Source organism: Ascidia mentula, chromosome 8 (genome assembly GCF_947561715.1).
Source record: "Ascidia mentula chromosome 8, kaAscMent1.1, whole genome shotgun sequence".
NCBI lineage: Eukaryota > Metazoa > Chordata > Ascidiacea > Phlebobranchia > Ascidiidae > Ascidia > Ascidia mentula.
This window is the reverse complement of record NC_138573.1, coordinates 7,819,541-7,841,518: the sequence shown is the minus strand read 5'-3', so window position 1 is coordinate 7,841,518 and position 21,978 is coordinate 7,819,541. Positions and strand designations below refer to the sequence as shown.

The window sequence follows — 21,978 nt, the reverse complement described above, 5'->3', positions numbered from 1 at the left end:
AAAAGCTCCTGGAAATCTTCATATATTTTATTTTGGAAGCCACTCTGGGAATCGCTGCGTTGTACAATCGTAAAATGAAAATAGTTGAAAAACAAGCGAGACGAAGAACAAAAGACGTACCCTGAACAAACAACATTTATGCTACACAGTTCTCATAGTATTTAGTGACATGCTGGTTAAAGAGGTGTTGAAATCTTTCAAAATCGATTCACAGCATTTCACAACACGAACAGAAGTGTTGTTATTTTGTGTAAAAGTAATGGTGGTTAAAGTTCGATCGAACCAATGATATCCGACATAGGCATTCCACATGTCGATGAAGGTCCTCAGAATTACAAACAAATAGGCAAAGATTTGTCGAAGTTAAACACTTGGGGACTTGTCCAGATCCACCCGCTAGATGGCGCTCCATACCAAGACAAGATCGTGATAACCCACGCGATGTTTGTTTATGACATCACTATATGATTCATTTTTTCTCGGCCGCTTCTCGAATTGTCAGCGCTACTTACGCTAAGTTTTAGGAGCGAGCAAGCGAACAAAGTCAAACGGACATCTGCGGGAATCATAATGCCGCGGACCAAACAACAAAAGCCAAGACACATTGTCGAAAGGGAAAATGCTAACGGTAAGTGCAAGTGTATATGGTGGATTTTGTGAAACAATGTTTCCAAACATCAGTATTGTTGTCTTCACGTTTGGATGTAAATGCAGTGTTACCGAGCATAACTCCGATTCAAGCACAATTACGTAAAGCATTTTATTGCTTTAAAAATGCAGGAAAGTGAATTATTCCTGGCGTTTTGTATTTCACAGTACATATATACGTTACGTAAAAGTTTTTGGTTAAAATTAATGCGGCTTGCTGGTATAAGTTTAAATAGTATATAATAGCATCATGTGTACAATTGCGCTGCACAGTTTTTGACATGCAGACGTGTTTTTAACAACAATTTTGTGCTCCCCCCTTTAATTTGCGCTGCAAAACTTTGGTTGATTTTGTGACAAATGGCAAGAAAGGAGCAGAACAATGTTGAGCAAATTAAACGAGTAACAAACTTTGATCACCACAAACGTCACGTCGACGATCGATCGACATTCGATGTTGGCAAGCGCTTTGCGGCGAAGCGGGTAAATTTTACACAGGACGCCATTTTGTTCGTTCTCATGGCAATGCTACTGAAGCGGGGCGGTTTGTCACTTTCGGCAAACAGGTGCGTTTGGAATTCATGTTCGTGGGAAATTTGGGATCAGATAAACTGGAAAACCAATATATACAAATTTGAATTTTGTTGATAAACCTTTGATTCCACACAAACCCACAGAGCGTTGGTTTGGTACGTATTTGTTAACACACGAAAAAACTTCCCCCGGCGTTGCTTGAGTATTGAATATAAGCGTTAATGTGCGTTTGGTATGAAACCGCCTTTATGTGTGAACTACACTGCAGTGCGGTCGCACAATGTACATCCGTACGAACGCCCACCACAGTTTGTCACCAACGCCGTCCAAAAAACGCTTCCGGAATGACGGCGCGTGCAATAAAATCTGTCCGTTTTATCACAGTTTAGTTTCGCACCCCAACAATAATACACCTCTCTCTGCTAAGTAAGGAAGCGTTGTTTCCATTGGGTCGGCGTTCAGATTTTATGGAGCACGCCGGTCTTGCGTGTGTTATGAGGATATCGCCCTCCCTTCACACAGTAGAACAGGAACGCCTGATCGGCTAAATTGCGTAGGGCAGAGGGAACCAGGAAACTGTGCGACATAGAGCAAATCCACACTGCAAGTCGCCAACTAACATCCAGTCTTATGCGCCTTTGTCACAAGATCTATATGACCCTTTGATATAAATCACCATCAACGTGAATATGTTATGCAGAATACATGCCAGAGAGCAAGGTGCATGCACTTGTTTCGGTGGGGTTGGTGACTCACTTTTAACATACGCGCATTATACCATGCAAATATCTTACCATCTTGCAATGAGTCCTCCAATAAGATTCGATGTGACGCATTATAGTTCAGTTATTTGAAGCGCCCCTGTTAAAGACTTCAATTACGCGAGGTTGATTATTACTTAGTGCTGTTGTAGCACAAAAGAAGGGCTCACGCTGGTTCAATTTGACCTTCGCTCTCTTGACACCGACAATTGATTGCGCCCATGTTGTTAATTTAAATGGCCTCGTGCAAGATGTATCAGTAGCGATGATACATTCACCATGGCCAAATCGGACGTTGTGCTGGCCAGCAATGGTGCAAAGGGCCGGGACCATGATTTAGCTTATTGACTCAGCCTTCCGCGCCCCCGTGCACATAAGCGCATTATATATATTGCGACCGAATGGTGAATCACGAATATATGTCTTATAGTATTCAAACGCACAATTGCTAGCGGGTTTTGGTGTTTTAAGATTGCAATCCGTATTTAATCGACCATTTTAATCTTAAAAACAAGGTGTGTTCTTGCGAAATTAAGTTCAGAGATTTATCAACCTGTCATATTTCTCTTGATTTTATATAACTTGCTCGCAATCCTGATCCTGGGAAGTGGCGGATGCGCATAAAGTATCTCGCATCGTTGGTGTAGCGCAAACCATGCACAACGCTCTTACCGGGGTCTGTTTATATTCATAAATGTGCCCAAGTTAAGTGATGAGACCTTTTTACGCTTTATGACTCGGGGTTGAGCAGCCCTGTGTGGTGGTCGGGGTTGATTGCCTGGCGTTTCGGTCTTTCTGCGTTAAAAGCACTCGGTAATTCGTTCTGAGACCTTTTAGCAAGTCTGGGCAGGGATATGCGATATCCCCCGACCGGCCTTCCTGCCCCCAACACCGTCACTCGGCTATAATTGATACAACGTCGACGCCGTGATTTTACCTTCACTGATTTGTTCCCTAACCCTAGCTCCAAGTTCACAGCCGCCCACAGCGGGAGCCTTATCTTCTCTAACAGCATTGGCGCCCGACGGCTAATGCCGCCCTCCTATACTGTTTATTTCCACAACAGGCCGAGCGCCCCTTAACACAGGCCCAAAACACCATTTCGGGTGCTGCACAGGCGGTCCTTAAAGTTATGTGCCGGGCCAAGGTGCGTATTGTTCTTAAACTTTTTGTCGCTGCGACATCTGTGTGTGTGTGGGCAACAAGAAGGCCACGGCGCTGTGTTTGTTATCGCTGGGGGAGAGAGGGTGTTGCACAAGCTACCCCCCAACATGTCTGTCTAATTGCAGCAATTGATTTTGGTCACACGGGCTTACTTGTTGAGGCAATTGGTTGCTTGTTGGTAAGCGCTCTGAGTAACCCTAGAGAATGAGGGAATTGTTTACCACCCGCTACGGTATCATGACGTGTATATGCTTTGTGAAACTGCTACGCACTCCGTCATACGGACATACTTGCACAATATATATATGCACATATATATTAATACTGTGTAGGAACGCGCGTGATGTCACGATGGCCTGTTTCCTGCAAGGTGGGCGATGAAATGTAAAAACTCTCCTTGCTTTCGGCTTGAAAAGGCTTCAACTTCTGGCGGGTTACACGTCCATCGTAATTGCATATACCGCCTACGGTGACACCCGAAACGTCTTTTTACAGTCAGTCCGCAAGATAAACACCGCGAACGGTGTCGTGTAAACAGTGTACTGTTTCTTTTTCAAACCGCGTCTGCAACGAAAGCGGATGCGTTGCATCGAGGCCAGGGGACTACACGTTCCCTACCGAGGCCTTATCACAGGTTGGCATGGTTTTATCAAGTTGTTGTTCTCACTGAAATGGGAGTCCTTTGCCAGTTCCCGCCGAATTGCAGGGGTGCTTGCGCAACGAAGGGGATTCTGCTTCTGCGAACACAGCAAAGCAATTTAACCGCAAGTTACAACCTCCCGGCCGCTGGTTTTCCATGCATTGTAAGGCCCGGCGTTTAAATACAGGAGTCCTGCAGATATGCGCACGTTTGGGCGCCGTGTTAAACAAACAATAAAATTGAGTTCGTGCTGGAATTTTGCGAATCCCAACGCCCTTCGGGACCGTTATTAGGTGTAATTCGGGCGCCGGAATAGCGCGTCACACTGGAGGTCCACTCCCACGAAGCGGTGCGCCTAGCAATGCTGGGGCATGTTCGCCAGCATGTGTTCGAGTCCACGTTTCTGTTGAAAAGCATAGGGAGCAATTTACGGTGGCAGAAATTCGCCGTACCCACGGGAAGCGCATTGTTGTCAGGGAGCGGACTGACTTCGGCATGCCCAGAAGAAGGCCACGGAACGACTCACGTTACCCCCCTATTGCCTGAACCAATCCGAATATAAGCGTTATACCAGGCACAGGAAACACTCCATCCTACCTGCAACATGATTTTGTGCTAGTTCGCATCTTATCGGGCGCTAACTTGACGACCCGAAAAAAGTTTTAGTGGCAATGGCTGCGGAGGGAGATGAAACTGTTACATTACCAGGAATCGGTGTATCCATGACTTCTGTGTATTGCGTGAATTAAATAAAATTAATTTGAAGTACTAAAAAAACACGCGATTTAAACAGCGTGGAGTTTTGTCCTAAACCATTGGTGATATAAAAATATTTAATCAAACGTTGTTTTACCAAACAAGTTTGGTTATAGTGACAGTATTGTGGCAGTGGAACGCCTTTTTCGAATGATATTCCTATTTGTATTTTAACAGAATATATAGATGCAATTGCTTGATCGTTCATATTTTTGTCGACATAACAATAAGTCACGTAGTTGAAGTTTTCTCCTCAGATAAAATAAGTACCGCCCAACTCAAATCCTTGATTAAAAAGAAAAGTTGTGTGTAAGCCCATTCGTCGGGGAAATTGTGTTGCTCATGGGGAGCAATTATAATTACAATGATGCGCGGTACTTTTCGGCGACTAGCAATGCGGGTCTTACCTTAATTGCGGCAAACATCGCCTTCGACTTTATTTCGAGATAATTGCTTCGCATAATTGCGCACTTTCGCCATATTGTGTACAACAAAACGCGAGGCTGTGATGTTGTTGTTTTGAAGGCGCTTCCCCGATGCCTGAAACCTTTTCCGAATCGGGCGATGACGTCATGGACGACGAACAAGAAGAGGCAATAACATATCCAACGCCTCATCGTAAGGTACGATACCCTTATACTGGACCACTATCGCGATTTTTTAAATCTTTTTACTGTTCATAACACCAACCCCCTTTTTCAAAAAGAAATCGCCTGACCCAGATTTCCAAAGCGGGAAAGATTTTGCCAAAAGACACTTAGCGGAGGAGTTTAACGAGGGAGAAGCGTATGGTATGTATAGTTGTTTACGTGTTTGACGAAGTCGCAATGTACACACCGTAGCGCTGAGTAAATTCTGGTTAAGCTGTGTTGCTGAACATCAGCTCGTTAAGCGCGCTGCCCTTGATGAGTTTAAACTACACCAAAGCAAACGTTAGCTCAAGCGCTATTATATTTGCAGCCCCCGCCCAGTTGATGGACGCTGAAGAGGATCGCGATATGCCTTCCGTTCCCGAGAATGACATTCCACCGTCCAATGGTGTCACGTCACCCGAAAGTCACAAAATGGACGCACGGCATGAAGTCGTTTTGCACCGCTCGATTTCTAAACGAGACAAAGCTGACACACGAACCGAGGAAATCGATAATGTCGAAACCAACTTCCTGAAAAGCACGAAAAGGTCTGAAAGTGATGCAGGCGAGAATGTGGAGCATTCAACGCACAATTCATCCAACCACAGTGACGCGCAATATAAAGTGCTGTCTGCGGCGGCAGCCCATTACATGAACACCATCAAAATGCTGTTGGGCAATAACAAAGGTGCCGGGGCGGATTCAAACGCCCCCCTGGGCGATGTGTGGTCTGCGTGGGCAAACGCCGCGAGGCGCTGCACTCTTCCCGAAGCGCCTAATGCGCAGAACGACCCAATGGTTCACGCGTACATGGCACAGTTGAGTGACCGCTGGAACTCCATTATGGGGCAGCAACTGGCCAAGGCAACTGGTCCGGATTCACCTGTGTCAACCCAACATCGCGACCCCACAGTACATTCGCCGAAACCAAGCGGAGGCCTGCACCCGCGCACACCAAATGGCGTCGCATCCTTCCAACCGCCAGCTTCCGACAGCCCTTTGTCGCGTGGGCGGCTGGGTGCAAGCCAACCACAAACAATGGCAGGGGACAGCCAAAACGAACCAATCCGCATGGGAGCTGAACAGACAAACGCCGTCGACAAATGCCCCCCTTTACATATCACAAATGCTACAAGTAAGGGCACCAACTCCGAGACATCATATGGCCCGCAATCAGCCCCTATTACCAATTCGGATCAATCCTGTTGGCAAAAAAGCATAACACCCTACCAAACACCGCGTTCTTTGTCATCCTCAAACGCTCTCGGATATCATTCTCCCTCCACGCCAAGCTTGTCCAATGCATTTCGATTCCCCAGCCCGAGGCGTGAACACACCGCGACGACGCAAGGACCACAGAAAATCTTCGAAAACAAGTGCGATGATTCATCCAAGCAAGTGACAGTCAGCCACAAGAAACAGGGTTCATTCTCCAGTGTGAGTTCTTCGTCCCACGACGGTTCTTATGCGACTTCAGACAAAACATCGCCAACCGTTTCAGCCAGCGATAGATCGCCCCGTCATACGAGCGATGTGTCACCAAGGGCTAAGGCAACTGGCGAATACGCATACTTTCCGGAAGTATTGGACGAGTTGCGCAACCATGGAATGCCTTACGCCAGCTTTCCTCCAAGCTGGATGGGAATGCCACTCCCCGGCGGTGTACTTTCCCCACCTTTCGGCAACTTGTCCCCTGGAGGCGTGCCCCACTCCCAGTCCCAATTGTTGTTTCCCACCCGACTGCCTCTTGTTCCTGGTACTATTTCCACCAGTCGTCAGTTATCACCACATTTGGGTGGTGTGTCGTCGAACTCACCATTCCTAGACTCGTTTCCGTCAAGCAGCGTAAAAGGAAGCGCGCCCCGACGCCGAACCCGTGGGCCGCCTATTGACAGCGTTCACGCTGCTATTGTGCGTGAAGCCAAGGAGCAGTTTAAAGGCCTAGATCCTGAGAACATGTATATCCAATGCCCGATTTGCCAGAAGCGCATCAAGCGTCTATACCACTTTCAGCGTCACATGCGTATCCACACAGGAGAGAAAACTCACCACTGCCCGTGTTGTCAGTACAAATCGGTGCGAAAGGACAACCTCAAGAGTCACATGAAGACGCATGAGAAACAGAACATTGAAAACAGCAGGCGTGCTGGCCGTTCTGCTTTCCAGGGGCCGCGAAATGACGCGGATGCGCTTTGTCGGAACCGTGGGCCAGCCAGTTTACCAAGTGTGTCGAAGTCTGCGAACGAACCGAGCGGTGTTTTGCAGCTAAACTCCATTGCTGAAAAACCTCCACTGCGGGAGCCTCCCCTTAAGGCCGCCTCTGACTATAAAGCGACGTTTGCTTCCTCCTACGCGCCTCCGTATCCTTTTCCTTACTTCCCGCATCCCTACCACCATCCTTACATAAACACATCTCCTAACTATCAAGGCATGCCTTCTGAAAACACGAGGGCCGGGCGCAAGCACCACTCTCTGCCTACGACCCCGGAAGCGAATCGCAACAGTTCGCCCGGTTTGGATTGCAAGGGAATGTCATCCAGTGCCACAGCTTCGCCGGCTGGGTTTAACTCCACCGACCTGGTACTTTCAAAACCTGTATCGCCAAACTCACTAAAAAGAAGTATTGACGAGCAGCAAGCGGAAAATACGCCACCAAAACCTTCACTCCCTCCCATAGAGGCAAAGCGACAAAAGCTGCTTCCGTCCGACGAAATTTTGCCTAGCGTAAACAGCAACTCGAACCAAAACAACAGCAACCCGGTTAAAAATGATCGGATTTTTCGTGCATGGGGATCGGACGAAACTCCACGTAACGGAAGATTCCGTAACAGCACTTCAAGCGAGTCGTCAGTTGTTCCTTCACAGAATCAAGACGCTCTACTGGGGCTGGCGAGGTACGTGATGGTTTACTTTTACGTCTATTCCGGCGTTTGAGGGTTTTCCAAATATGCATCTTGTTTCAGGTTTGATCACAGCACTGTTGACTTGCCGAAGTATCCTTTTTACGCCGAATCAAACATGTTCTTTCGCGGGGATTCACGAAAAGGTTGGAGAATTTTTTTGACACAATTGTTTGATGAATGATGTATTTAGATGATCTCATAAATGTAAAACGGCCAGAAAAAAGGGCATGAAGTACTTGAATTTTTATGTAAATATTTTTTGCAAATTTGTAAGCCGCGGTTTGTCGTTAAATTTAGAACTAAACAGCACAACAGCGTTGTGGCTAATTTTACGTTTCCGTGGCGAACTATGGGAGGCCCGCCCCACACAATGTCATGTAGGTACGCCCCCAGTGCGGCTCACAACAGTTAAACATAGCAATGCGTCCCATTGTTCCCACTGCGATCGCCCTGATAGCGAACAAACCGCAGCAACTTAGGAGCGACGCTCCTCTGCGTCTTTTGCCCATTATCCGTTCCCATTAATCGCCCTCGTGCGATCGTTATATCAAGCTGACGCCATTTGTTATAGTTTGGGTTACGTTTAAACAACTTTCTGTTTTATTACCGCCTGGGGCACGATTAAGGTGCCTTGTACCAGATGGCCTTTGACCGCTTGACGAACGGGCGGTCCGCTGCGGTCACTCGTTTTGCGACGAAGGTGGCATTCCATGCATCGCCATGTCGTGAACGCGAACAAGTGCTAAATATCCGAAGAATAGCGGCTTTATTGATGCGACTGCGCATCGCAATTCTGAAGACCTCAATTAACGCTGTCAGGCTTCACATTTGTATTATCGTCGTTCCTCTTTAAGGAGGCGTTTACTTGCAATCTTTCTCGTTCGGGCACTTGAACGAAAAGACGTACTTAAGCTTTCATACGTCCATGCAACGCATAGATGCCAAACATCAAAGTTTATTCTATTTGGAAACCAACTTGATGCAATACTGTTTTGGTGAACTACTGTTATTTTTCTAATATTCAGATGAAACGAATTTTAAAGCCGACGTATTAATCTTCTTCATATTATGTTATAAGATTCTTTGGCACGGTTTTTGTGCGACACAAAAAATACAAACTGTGCAGTCGCAGGATTTAAGCATCTCGATAAAACTGGTTGGGGTAAGGATTTTTCCCACTTGTCGCTGAAACCCACTTATAATTTGATGTTGTCGAAATTAAATTTGACAAGACTTTCTGACGCCCGAGTCTGATGATCTTAAGGGCGTGGAATTTTTGTCCGCACTTTACAATTAGTCACATCGCTGTCAAAAAATGCGCTTCGATGGCGGGGCCAAGGACCAGGTCTTCAAAGCGAGCGACAATAACCTGTTGCGCGCTGGTGGGTGAAAACCTGGCAATTAACGTTCTATGCCTGAGAGCTGGTCCGGGTGCCGCAAGAGGCGAATGCAACGGGTGAGGTGCGTACGGGGCTTTGTCAGCGACGAGCAAACAAAACGACCAAGAAACTGTCAATGTGCGCTACTTGTCGCTATGACCGCATATGCCAGGCTCCGGGTCGGACTCCTGGGCAAAAATGCTCCCGCCAAGCCGGTAATTTACGTGGTTTGAGCGCGCATGGACTCTCAAACATTTAATTGCCGGCCTCCGTAACGTCGAAGCGCATGCTCAAGCGCCATGCGGTCCTGTCCCGCTCCCAAAGCATTTGAATGTCAATAAACGAGCGCCCGACTTTAATTCGTTGATGAAAAGACGTATCGCGCCCTATGCTCGTTCGTACAGGTAATCAACTTAATCCGCCTCTCCATTTCTTGTAAACACATCAATGGATGCGGCACTTAAACGGACTAAGGGTTGCTGAGGTCGAGTGACATTGCGCAACACCACGGAACAAGCGCTTTTTGCTTGAGGGGGCGGGACCGTAATCCGTATTCGGCGTAAAGCCTGTCACAGTGCGAGAAGTGGACTTATTGGCCGAAACCTCTTCAACCGTGGCTTGTAGGCATGATGTAATTTGTTGTATGGGCGAGTGAAGTCACGAATTACAACGCTTTTCCAGGGATAGAAGGGGTGGCTGATGAGCAACGAAGCAAGAGTTCCATCTCATCCTCCTCATCGATCAGTTCGGCGTTTTCTCCCTCAAGCGAGAACAGGTCACGAGAGGGCACCCCAAAAATGCGCGCCACTAGCGTCATAAAATCGCCCCCAAGATCCGGTGCCGATTCCGATCCCGCGCGTAACTCCCATGTATTTGGCGATAATGAAAGACGGGCAGTCGGGGAGCGATTAGGGGGCGTTCAAGTCAAGGTGGAAGCGGCATCACAAAGCTCCCCCGGGTCGGAAAGCGTCCCAGATGGAATGAAAAGCGAAGGTACGCGCACGTGCATATGTAAACCGATGTATCGAATACTTATCGTGAAAAGTACTACACCTCGTTTCTTGGTATGCGGGTCCGCCCCTTTTACATGTATCGTTATGTGTCGGTGACTAATATATTGTTGTGTTAAAACCTCTATCAGATTTTGAACACCGCCGTTGGTATTGCATATTTTTTTGCACACATAGTTACAGTATTATTATTGGCATGATTCATTTGTGATCTTATTGTTGACAACCAGCCCATTCAAAAAGCAAGGCAAGTTTTTTTTGTAAATGTTGCATAACGAAAAACAAATTTTACGTTCCAGTCGACTAACAGCAAATTTCATGCGGGGTATATACTGTTCTGATTGGTAGTCTACAAAAAACATTTTTTCAATGTTTGTATTTTCTTTTACTCAGAATCAAAATCTCCGCCCGCTGATGGCACCGGAATCAACAAGGAGTTGTCATGTCGTTTGTGCACTTTCAGAGCTACCTCATCTAACGGCTTACAAACACACATGACCCTCACACACAAGCAAGATGGATTTTACAAGTAAGCTATTGTAGCCATCAATTAAGGGCCACCAGCCGTTTACCGCAACATTGCCATCTATGGTGCGTCATATTTCGGCGATCTCGTTTATTACAGGTTTCGCGCTTCGGCGTGGGGCTTAGCAAATCGCTGTTTGCGTGTGAACTGGTTTATAAAGCGGACGACCTGTGATTCGCAGGTGCGACGTGTGTAATTACCTCGGCAAGAACCTGAGCAAGTTGGTTGAGCACATTCGAATTCACACCGGCGAGCGGCCCTTCAAGTGTGACCAGTGCAACTACGCGGCCAAGCGCAAGGACAATCTGGCACAGCACAAGGCGGTTCGACACGACAAGCGCAAGGCCAAGGGCGGCGGACTCTACACCGTTCTCGACCAAATCAGTCAGCAGCGGGAGATAAACGGTACTGCAACGACACGTGTTGACGTCATTGGTTGCAACAGTCCCATAAAGAAAGGCGGTTTCGTTTCTGAGCCGCCCCACATGTTCAACGGCGACTTCTCACATAACAAAACAGACCCAATGGCTGCATTCAACGACGCCGAGAGGATGGCGAACGGAGGAATTCCTATCGCCCCCCTCTTTCACTCCTTCCCCCCAGTGCATTCGATCCCACCCTATCTCTACCCCTTCTGTTTCCCATCTCCGCTTGTGCCTGGGGCAGAACTCGGAGGAGCCGTCAATGGTCCTCCCCACGCTCACAGCGTCAACGATCGTCCCACCAACCCCGGCAGCTATTCCTTAAAGGTGCGCGCCGCGCTTATAACTCCATGACGAGATTCTAGAACATTCCCTGGAGGATGACGTGAAGTTACTCGCCCCGGTCCGAAATGTACAGTTAATGTAACATCGAAGCATTCCCACAAAGGCACATCTCCAACCACACGCCAACCAAATTCCCAGCCGCAGTGGATCAGGATTCAGCGCATAAGTGTCGTCCGCTGTCAAGGTGAGGAACGCGTTGATTATTTTTCTCTACCCCGAGGTACGCAATTACACCTTTCGGGTCCTCCTGACATTAAGTATCGGCTGTGGCGTCTGGGCTGCGATCGCGCGAAACGCGGTGGTCTCGCGCGTAAAGAAACAAGCCGCGCACAACCCCGTACAAAACGATACAGAGAGAAGGTTTAATTTTCGCGTCGGCGCTGACAGAAACACTTCAACTTCGACTATTCCCTTCCAAGAAACACATGTAATTGGCGAGATCGCGCCCGCCGAATGCGCTCCGAACTGTGACGTCAGCCGCATGCGATACCTGCGCGCACTATAATTATTGTTTAGCCCGTTGAAAGGTACAAAGGGTTCGGGCGAAAATCGAGCGTTTGAAGAACTTGCACTTCGCTCCCCGGCGGCGATAATTAAAATCGTCCTCGTTTTTTTTGTTTCGGCCCAAATCGCTTACTTGCAGCGTCACTGCGTTGACTCGCCACAATCGCTTACCACGAAGCGATTTTAATCCGTAAACAACAAGTCCTACTCCGCTCCATTGTGACTTTAAACAATTGAGGCGGCCTTAAGAAGGCTTAACGGTCCCTCGCGAATGGAAATAAACGACTGGCGTTGCCGCTTGTGCCACGGTACGCCCGGCAACAATCCATCAAGCACGGAGATTGGGGATTTCTGCGATGGCTTATCAAAAATGGCTTATGCCCGTTTGCCAAACAACGGCCGAACATTCGCGGCGCCGTATTGCCATTTTCTCGCCGACAACTGAAAGTGCGACCCGTGCACGCGGTCGGTGTTTACAGTGACGCGCCCGATTGGCTTTTTTGCGCGTATGTCACTGAAAAGGCGAAAACCACCGTGAAAGCGGTTGCTGATCATCTCTTGTCATTTACATATTTGAAGATTTGCGATTTTCATCGAAACCACGCTTTGTGTGTTGTTTATTCAAACCACGCAAGGAGGCAAATCTTTGACGTGGAGCTGTTTATGAAATGAATCATATGATATCACGTGCCGAGATAATTTCTTGACACAACTTTGAAACATCATAAAGCACGCTAATGCGATGCGGTTTGGAGGTGTTAAATGTACTACGCCCTCGAAACAGGGACCGCAAAATACACATCGCCTTTGATTGCCCAACGCTTACCGGTTTGCGCAAGCACGAGAACCTGATCCTTGCCATTGTGACCGCCTTGCGCTCAACCCTCACAGGATTGTCGGCAGTTTTGTCCGTATTCCGATTTGTTCGCTGCCAAGTTCCCATGATTCAAAGGGACGAATTTCGTCGTGAGACCCCATCGGAAATGTTCTCGGGCTCGATTGGCCAAAAGCCTGTGATCAGGAAAATCACTTCGCTGCCGTTCCCTCGCTTTACCCCTTAAGCGACGCACCGCGCGCGCAGAGAGCGCTATAGACGATGCGGCGATCCATACGGAGTCTAATTTCGCCCGATACTTTTCGCACGCCTGTCGCCAGCATTATCATCCTCGTTTTGACTGGTAACAAGTGAACAACAATGGTATTTGCGCGAGTTTTGTTCTGAGCGCCAGGTGCTTCTCCCAATGGTGCCGGGGTCTAAATTAAGGAACGCGATCGTTAGCATTTCCTTCCTGGCAACCTCGCTCGTCGGAGCAAAGTCGTAAAACAGCGCCAGGCCGCCCATCTGCAAGGGTCAGCTCGCGGGTTGCGTTTTGAGTGATCGCGGTAACGGGTTGCTTTCCCCAGATGCCGGAAAATGTTTAACTTTTGCCGAGCGCGCTGACGCGAGCGCAAACAACACATCATCAGAATCAACAGTGGACGTCCCTTTGTTGCGTCACTGGGGCCGCGCTTTTCAATCGCGTATCGGGAGTTTAATTTCTGGCTGTGCCCGGGGCAGGCGCGATAAGGCAAAAACCGTCGGGGCCGGAATAAGAGTCGCCAACCCTAAGCACACAAGGTCCGTTTGTTTTAGTGCACTCCGTGTGACCGCAAATAGACCAACGCCCATGTGAGGCTCCTAAAATCGGTCGTGCTTTGTTTTTCGGTTGTCCGGGGTTGCTACAGAACGTCGTCAACAAGTAACAAACCTCCACCTGTCACGCCGGGAATGTGACGATCGCGCCCCGATGATAAATGTCCGCACGATCGCGCTGGACGATCAACGGTCATTTTAACGCCCGCTATACGCTAAGGCAGTGCTTTTCAACCTTTTTAAATTCTATCCGCACTTCTCCGTGGAACGAAAATTTTATCCGCACAATGCGGCCAAACCGCGCATGAAATGTTTGCGAACCCCAGGATGCACATAACTAATACCAACAGTCAGGCTTCATTATAAATTGCCCTTTCTTGGACGTTTCGAAATTTAAACGATTGGAAACCTACCGACGATTAAAGGGGAAGGATTAGCGTTGCTTCTTGAAGCTAGTGTACGTAACCAAATATGAAAAATTCTTAGACTAAATAACCTTTTATCGGGTGATTGTCATTCGCACCATGTTGCCCATCCGCACAACAAATTTTCACAGGTTGAGAAGCACTGCGATAAGGAAATAAGCCATGAGTCTCTTAAATTGTATGCCAGTTGCTTTATCAGGTTTAGTGTCCCTGCAATCAGAACGCTATTACATTCCCTTGATTTTCAGATTTATAAAATGTTCACGCATTTATCAAATCGCTATAACGCAAGTAGTAACAATTATTCCACGATTATGTGTATTTTTTGAGAACTCACGTTAGTTCAAAGCGTCGTTTGCAATGTTTGGAAAGCCCGCGGGCTCAGATGCATTGTTTAAAGGTAGAGCCCCATAGTTTATAAACATCGCTACACACCGCAGTTGTCGCCCGCTATCTAGGCATCAAAACTCAGGAAAGTCCCCTGACTGTGACTTTGACGGCAAGATGCATACGATTGCGTTGTTGGTGGACGCCCAATGCTCTTGCAAATTAATTTTGACCAATTGCCTGTTGTCGAAAGCAGCGGATTTTCGCCGTCGTTTGTGTGGGCCCGGTAATTATGGCGTACAAGCAATTCGTTGTCGGCAGACGTGTATTGCCTAGTCCTAGCACTTGGGCCACGAAGACCCACCACTTGCACATTTGATGGCCCAGGCGCTGCCATATACCAAGCGGTCTTATGGGAAACAGTTCCCCGCCCGCATTCTTGAGCGCTTTTCAAGACGGCCCGCTTCAATCACAACGATGCAATTAGCCGGCATTGAGTGGCTTGCCACTTGTTTGTTTGCTGCCCTGTGAAAGGTACTAATTAACGTGGTGTTCGTCTCATATAGACCCGATCCGCAACGAAGAATCACGCGAGCTACACCGTAATTTGCGCACGGCCGGGAAATTGTTTTCCCGTGCGAGCAAACTGAATCACGTCCGTCCAGTTTTCCAATAATAGTTTCGTCATTGCTTGCTTACAACAACGTCACAAATATGTCACCCCCAAAGTCGCTCCATCACAGTGTGCGTTGTTGCGAGGCGGCCAAACACACAAACGCGAGGCTCAACGACGTTTCGGGCGCGTTTGTGAATGTTTGGCTTTTGGCCGTCGCTGTTAGTTTTTCCAGTATTGCTTCCATATCCCGGGTCACGCACCCTGACATTACCGCCGATTTACTTCGCTCGATTCCAAGATCATGACGCTTGCATGCCTTATAGTCTTTGTAATTTGGGCCAATGTTCCCTGGCTCGGCTACAGCTAGTGCGGGTTCAGTACGGGGATGCCACACAGGAGCAATACTCCGAGGGTTTGTGTACACCTCAACAAACGCAACTGTCAATCGCACCATAAACCAGTTTGTCAATGGTGATAGATTAGGGCCCGACCCGCAAATATTATAAACGGGAGCGTGTGCGTTTAAAAGAAGAGTAGGTGCGGCGCGTGAGGGGCAATTAATTAGGCCGCCCGAAAAGGCGACCTGTTTATTTATCCTGTGAGATAAGAGCCGTTCCGTGCAGGGGTCGGACCGACCAGCGACTCTGCACCTTATTCCTGTCGCCAGGTAAACATACGTACAAGTTTACTTGCAAGCGGCATGCGCCAGCGACGCCCATCGGATGCGGCGCCGCCCGGAACAATACTAATGTTTCCGTGTTTACGCGAGAATCGCTTCTACGCCTGACGCGCGGGTGGCTGCTGCGCGCCCGCCATCTTTACACCCAAACAGGCCGCGCCGAATTAACCGCGTGTATTTATTAATCGACTTATCGTTGGGCGCACGTCGTCCGATCGGGGACTTTACGCCGCGCGTCAAGACGGAATGAACATACCAAACGCACAGGACGACGGATAACTCGCTTTTAAGTCGCGCTGGTGGTTCGGCACCGAAAGCTCCGTTTCGCCGAATCTGGGGACGACCTTCCTAGCAACAAATAGAGATTTGACGACTGGGAGAGCGTTGCAGTGCGCTCCTTAATCTTGTCCCGCCTTGTTTCACTCTTCGTTGTTTGTTGCTGCAATTCTAACCGCCGCAGCGCTTTCTCCGGCATTTCGCGTTTTGCGGCCTAACGCGAGTATCGTATATATAACCTTGGTGACGTAAAAACGATCGACAATGTAACGATGCAATCGTCACATCAACAAGGATCTTGTGCGTACACATGGTGATTGGAAATTGTGGTTTGTCCGCCTGCTCACGATTTGATTGAAGTCCAATTCTTCATTCGTTATGCAATTAACTATTGGTACAGGAAAGAATTGTGCACTTTGCTCAAATAATTGTTTACGGCTTCGAAAACCCACAAAACACAGATTTACAAACAATGAGTTCAAGTTGGACCGGAACCTTTTAAACGAATAACCCTCCGAATATCACCACTAAAATTTAGCGATTTTTGGCCAAATGTAAGTTTTGTTCATTACAGCATCTCATAGGACGACTTCATAGTTTTTATTTCAGCTTTGGTCGCTAAACAATGTTTTCTGTTTTTCGCATAAAAGCATCGAGAATTATGGCTGTGTTGAAACTACAACACTAAAAAACAAGTCTATTTTTGTAATATTAAACTTCGAGCTGGAAACGTAAACAGCGAAACAAACGCCCGATTTATTTAACGTAACGCTCGTTTGATGTAAAAGTTACGAGCATTAGGCATCACTTCACACCGACATTTTAACGAGCGCCCGGGTACCGCCGTTTCTACAGACCTTGACTTTGACCTTGCGGCGGGGAACGCATGAAAGGGCGCTACTAGGAAAAGTGCCGTCTTCAATTTTGTTTTCGTTGCTTCAAGACCGCATTTCTTTATTTGGGCGCCACTGTATCTTAGCCCCACTCGCGCCTTACTCGCAAAGGTTAAACCTAAATGTTGGAAGAAAAGCCGTTGCGCAGGCTACGGTTGGTCCGTGTTGGACTTAGCGGACAGTGCGTATTTTTTAAATAGCTGTGTCCAACGAAATTAATTCGAAATATTATTTCGACATTTGGCATTAAGATATGGCTATAATTCTAGTTATCAGTACGATAAGTATAGATTTTGTTACCATTATTAGAAATGTTATTGGTAGGCAATTGTTTCGACTGACCACAAAGCATTCATTCACATGATGTTCACCATGCACTCATTACAACGATACGAATTTCCTATTAATTGGTATTTCAGAATTGGTCGTTAGTTGATCGGTAATTTAAAGACGTCCCAAAAAGAAAAACGCGTCCAATTGTACAGAATGACTTCAGTGCATCGTAGTTCAGTGAAACCATACTCCATATTAAGGTTTGTCTTTTTAAGTACTCCCTTGAACAAGCGTAGACGAAGTCGATATTACGTCATTCGGGATACAAACTTTACTCATTACGAATGTAAACTCGATCAGGGGTCGAAGCCGGTGCGGTCGAAGGCCTACGTGCGATAGCTCATGCGTCCGCACCCCATACCGCCCCGCTTCCACCCCTAAACCGATTGCATGAGGTTCATTGGGTAAATGAACTTGACGTGCTCGACCTGGGACACTTAAGTTATCGTGCACACACGCCAAATATTTATATTCTGGTATCGCGGCTCGGGGATGGTTCCGTGCCGTAATTAAGCACCGTGGTCTTCACGTTGCGACAAATATTAACAGCTATACCGCGTAGATATCCAAGCGATGTGGGGAGAAAAGAAAGGCAGCGGTTGGTTGTGTAATCGCATCTACCCCTTAAATTACAAGTTAATTAACTGCGTTTGCCGCGGAGAGTGCCCAGACAGGTGTTCCTCAGCTTCTTGGAAGAAAACTCCACAGGTTGTAGCGATGCGTGGTAAACGTGGGGATGGATAGTAGGCGAATACAAGTAGTTTCATCCCTTTTGTCGTCCATTCGCCGAATTTGCAGGACTGCACCCGTATGACCCCACGCCGATGCAAAAACTTCCCACCGTTAGCGGCAACAGGTTCATGTTACACCCATATATCCCTTCACATCCCTCATCCGGTATTGCCATCACCTGTCCAAAACGCCGGCCTTGCTTTAGCTACTCTCTGTTGCCATCTGTCGGACGCCGAGACGGAAGCGCTTGCTGAATTTGTTTTTGTTGGTTTTTTTGCGTCCAAATGTGAGAGCGTCGCGCGATTGTTTCCTTGTGATGCCGGGCGGTTCGACCTGACGCGGTATTTTTAGCGAACCCAGGCCCGCGGGAGAAACAGAGTCTTCGGTACGAGTATTGCTTCCGATCAAAAATCAAAGAGTCGCCTTACCGACGTAAGCGCTAACCGGGAGGAGCCTTTGTTTTGGCGAAAAAATCCTGTTGCTTCAAGGGCCTTGTGAGAAATCGCGCCCGGTTGACGTAGGCACAGACGGACGCGTATTGGCTTGCTGCCCCGGCAACTCAGTAAAAATATCTCAACCTGTCAAACGTTCGAAACCGACCTTCCGAACACTCAAGAGTAAATTTCAAGTCTTGTCGCGTTGACAGCAAGGGAAAAGCCCTGATATACAAAACATCGGTGCAGACATTAAGTTTGCGGCGGGCTTGGCAACATGAACTACTGCTTGCCATGTCGAAGCTTGGCGTCTCCCAAACGGACTTTCCAATACACACCACGAGCAGGGTGTTGAAATGAAGGGGGGAGCGTATGCTTTTTCACGACTTTCCAGAGGCCGCACATCCCCGCATGCCTCGCCGTGTTACGAGGAACTATTTATCTATCGACGATAAGTTTACGATTTCTCGGAAGGCGCCCTACTCCCTGCATTTTACTGGGGAACAAAACGCCCGGCGTCGCTATGTGAGGGATGCCTATCGACAGACTTGTTGATCTCGTGTTTCGACAAAAATTTTGTTTGAATGTAGCATAGATACTTCCACATGGCTGTTTGAAGCCACCACATAAACTAATTGTTCTTTCAAAATTGTTAAATCAGCGGTAGAATTACTGTTATAATCAACCTTTGGTCCTGTTTGGGTGTGGACAAGTGAGATTGATTGCTTAGTGACCAGCTGTCACTGACTCTCCTCTTGGCTCCGGGCATTACGAGGCCTCGACACTTGTAGAACATGATCCCTTTGTCGCCTTTGTTAATACGGATTAGGATAATGAGTATCGCGAGCTGCACCGTGACCGTATAAGGCTACGCTGATGCCGTTTGTTTTCGGGGCGCACAATCACGACGGAGAAAGGGTCGCTTATCGGTTTCCCCATCTCGCAATTACGGAACTTGGACCTTGTTAGGAAAACTGCTTCTGTGCCAAATTCAATCGTGTGCTTGTTTACAGCGTCACACATGCTCATCACTTTGATCACTCCCGGCGCGTTCCATTTATGGTCGCGGCATTTCTGCGCTTGTTTATCGGTGCGAAGCTAAATGTTAGGGTGGGCTAAAAAGTTCTCCTCCGTCGCCACCGCCAGCAGAACTTTGAGACAGGCCGCTGATATGTTTATGTTTTCGGCGCTGCTTGGGCGAACGCGTTGCATACACGATATGCAGGTCCCTTTCTTGTTGCCCACCACTTGCCGCGTTTTGGGAGCTTTTCGCCCGAACCGGAGAAATCGGTACCACGGCACTCTGTATTTGGCCCAAAACAAGCGGCGGATGGGGATTAAACCAACGCCGTCACAGACGCGCACGGAATTGCCCGCCCGCCTCCGAACGTTGAACCTTTAAAGGGTGTACGTGTTTGCATGCGGCCGCTGCGGTTTCGCGCCATCGCCGTGGTGGCGCTGGGCTAATAGCTATTTTTGAATGCCAGACCCCTATACCCTAATTAAATTTGCTCCTATATACAAACATTACACCCACTTTATAGGGGTTTGTAGTTTTGAATTATTCAATGCTTAACACTGGCAATAAGTTATGTTAATCGAATCTATAAACACTAACCCAAGATAATTTAAAAACGCAGTAATTCAAAATTAGCAAAAAACAAATTGGAAATAAAAACTTGTATTTGTGATCGTCAGTGCCAAAATAAACGCATAGGTTTTGGTTTGATTAAAAAGTATTGAAACAGTTCGGCTGCCACACTATAAAACGGACATATGTTCAGCTATACTTATTTATCTCTTAGAAAATGACGCAGTTTTAGTTGAGGTTTTGCTTCCATCTATGTGTCGCGCCCATTTCCTCGCCCGCAATTGCAGTGACGTCACGGTGCTTATTTGCCTTTCTGCCAATCGATGGTCGGGAACTCGTCACTCATGCACCGGAAAGAAACTTAGTCACCAGCAAGGGCCAGATGACCGTGGTCTTGCGACTTCGCGAAATGTCAGCAGGCGAGCGGCCGCTGAAGCAATCCTTGGCAGGTTCAAAGCGCTTGGCCACGTGCCAAGCTGCTGCGCAGAAAACATACTGCTAAACCCGAAAATAAGACGACGTGACGCAAACGAACCCCCGGCCCGCGACCTGAATGCTCACTTGGGGTGCGCTGACGTCACAATGACCGCGAACCCTGATTTAGAACGAAACCGCAAAACCATGCACTTTGGGATTGAATTGCACAGAAATGGCAACCGGGGTGTCGTTACGTCTCTGCCAAATTCAAGGCACTCCACCCTCGTTTGGCAAACTGCACAACATGCAGCCATAGGAATAACGCGACCGGTCGTTGTTTTAGGGTCTCTGCTTCGAATGTGTTTCAAATCGACTGGTTGTTGATACGCTGAGAATGTTTTCCGGCTGCGGTCTTAGCCAACAAAAGCTATCACCGGGCGAACAAACCAATAAATCTGAAATGAAAGCACCAACAAATAGTTTTAATAAAGGGGATTGTTAGTTGTGCGAAACTACCTCTGCAAAATTTTTGTGCAACGAACCGACCTTTAAACCAATACACTTTTATTCTTTTCAGGTTTTCCGAGTTCATTTGTGGAACCTGAATTCTGTCCTGGTCGTGCGGCAAAACCAGTCTCGAAATACATCCTCTTGAGGCGCACGAGATCTGCTCCGACCGCTGCATTCTAAAGCATGCGACAACCCAACACGTTGCGCCACCACGTACCTTTGACTAGTTTCGTCACTCTCCGCATGATATAGGTTGCTATTTCCTTGCGTTACATATCAGTGTTGTTGTTTGTTGTGCACGGACCAGGCGTAACGTCGATTACACGTACTCTACTTAGCTAATAGTGCTTCTATTCCATCGTACTCGCATTGCCCTTATCCCTAAACAGGGACCACGCTGTTTTTCTACATACAAAAGTTCGCGTTATATTTTCCGCTTCTCTCTTTTATTATGTCCCTTTCCTATGTGCTCGCCCGCTTTTTAGCGTGAACTGATAATGACATGTTTGTGCTGTGGAGTTGTTGATGGCTTCGAGCTAGTTTGCGTACTTTTTATTTACACCCGACTTATCCCAGCACATCTGTTATATATTTGCTCTGAAGCAACCGCCCTGCTGGTTTGCTGTGCGCTATTTGTTCGCCTAATAATATATTACAACGTCCGCATCTTATACCCTCAACGTCCCTCCTACATTCTGTTAAACCACCAGTTTTAGTAAATTCCGCAATAAAGCAAAAAGTCAAATGTTATTTTTTTAATCTATGCATTAACCGCTTTGCTTGTTCTAACTTCACGGTGTATGTTGTAAACTCGACAAAATAACAAACAGTCACACAGCCGGTTGCGTGTTTATTGCAATATGTCCAGGTCTCACCAAGTAAATGCGT

The 21,978-nt window shown here is 47.5% G+C and overlaps 1 protein-coding gene across 1 annotated transcript; it reads left to right on the top strand.

Annotated features, from left to right (window-relative positions):
- The first annotated feature begins 518 nt into the window (after positions 1-518).
- On the top strand, positions 519-21,880 carry LOC145911077 (uncharacterized). The gene is made up of 9 exons (XM_082998323.1): positions 519-628; positions 5,029-5,126; positions 5,210-5,294; positions 5,464-8,029; positions 8,099-8,181; positions 10,099-10,410; positions 10,821-10,956; positions 11,135-11,904; positions 21,158-21,880. The coding sequence occupies exons 1-8, from the start codon at positions 571-573 to the stop codon at positions 11,727-11,729; spliced, it is 3,933 nt and encodes a 1,310-aa protein (XP_082854449.1). The 5' UTR covers positions 519-570; the 3' UTR covers positions 11,730-11,904; positions 21,158-21,880.
- The last annotated feature ends 98 nt before the right edge of the window (positions 21,881-21,978 follow it).

Bases quoted from the DNA above. Each gene is read 5' to 3' on its own strand.
- LOC145911077 (XM_082998323.1), top strand. From the start codon at position 571: ATGCCGCGGACCAAACAACAAAAGCCAAGACACATTGTCGAAAGGGAA. The intron at 5,127-5,209 runs GTACGATACCCT...TTTTTCAAAAAG, and splicing joins ATCCAACGCCTCATCGTAAG to AAATCGCCTGACCCAGATTT. The intron at 10,957-11,134 runs GTAAGCTATTGT...TGTGATTCGCAG, and splicing joins AAGCAAGATGGATTTTACAA to GTGCGACGTGTGTAATTACC.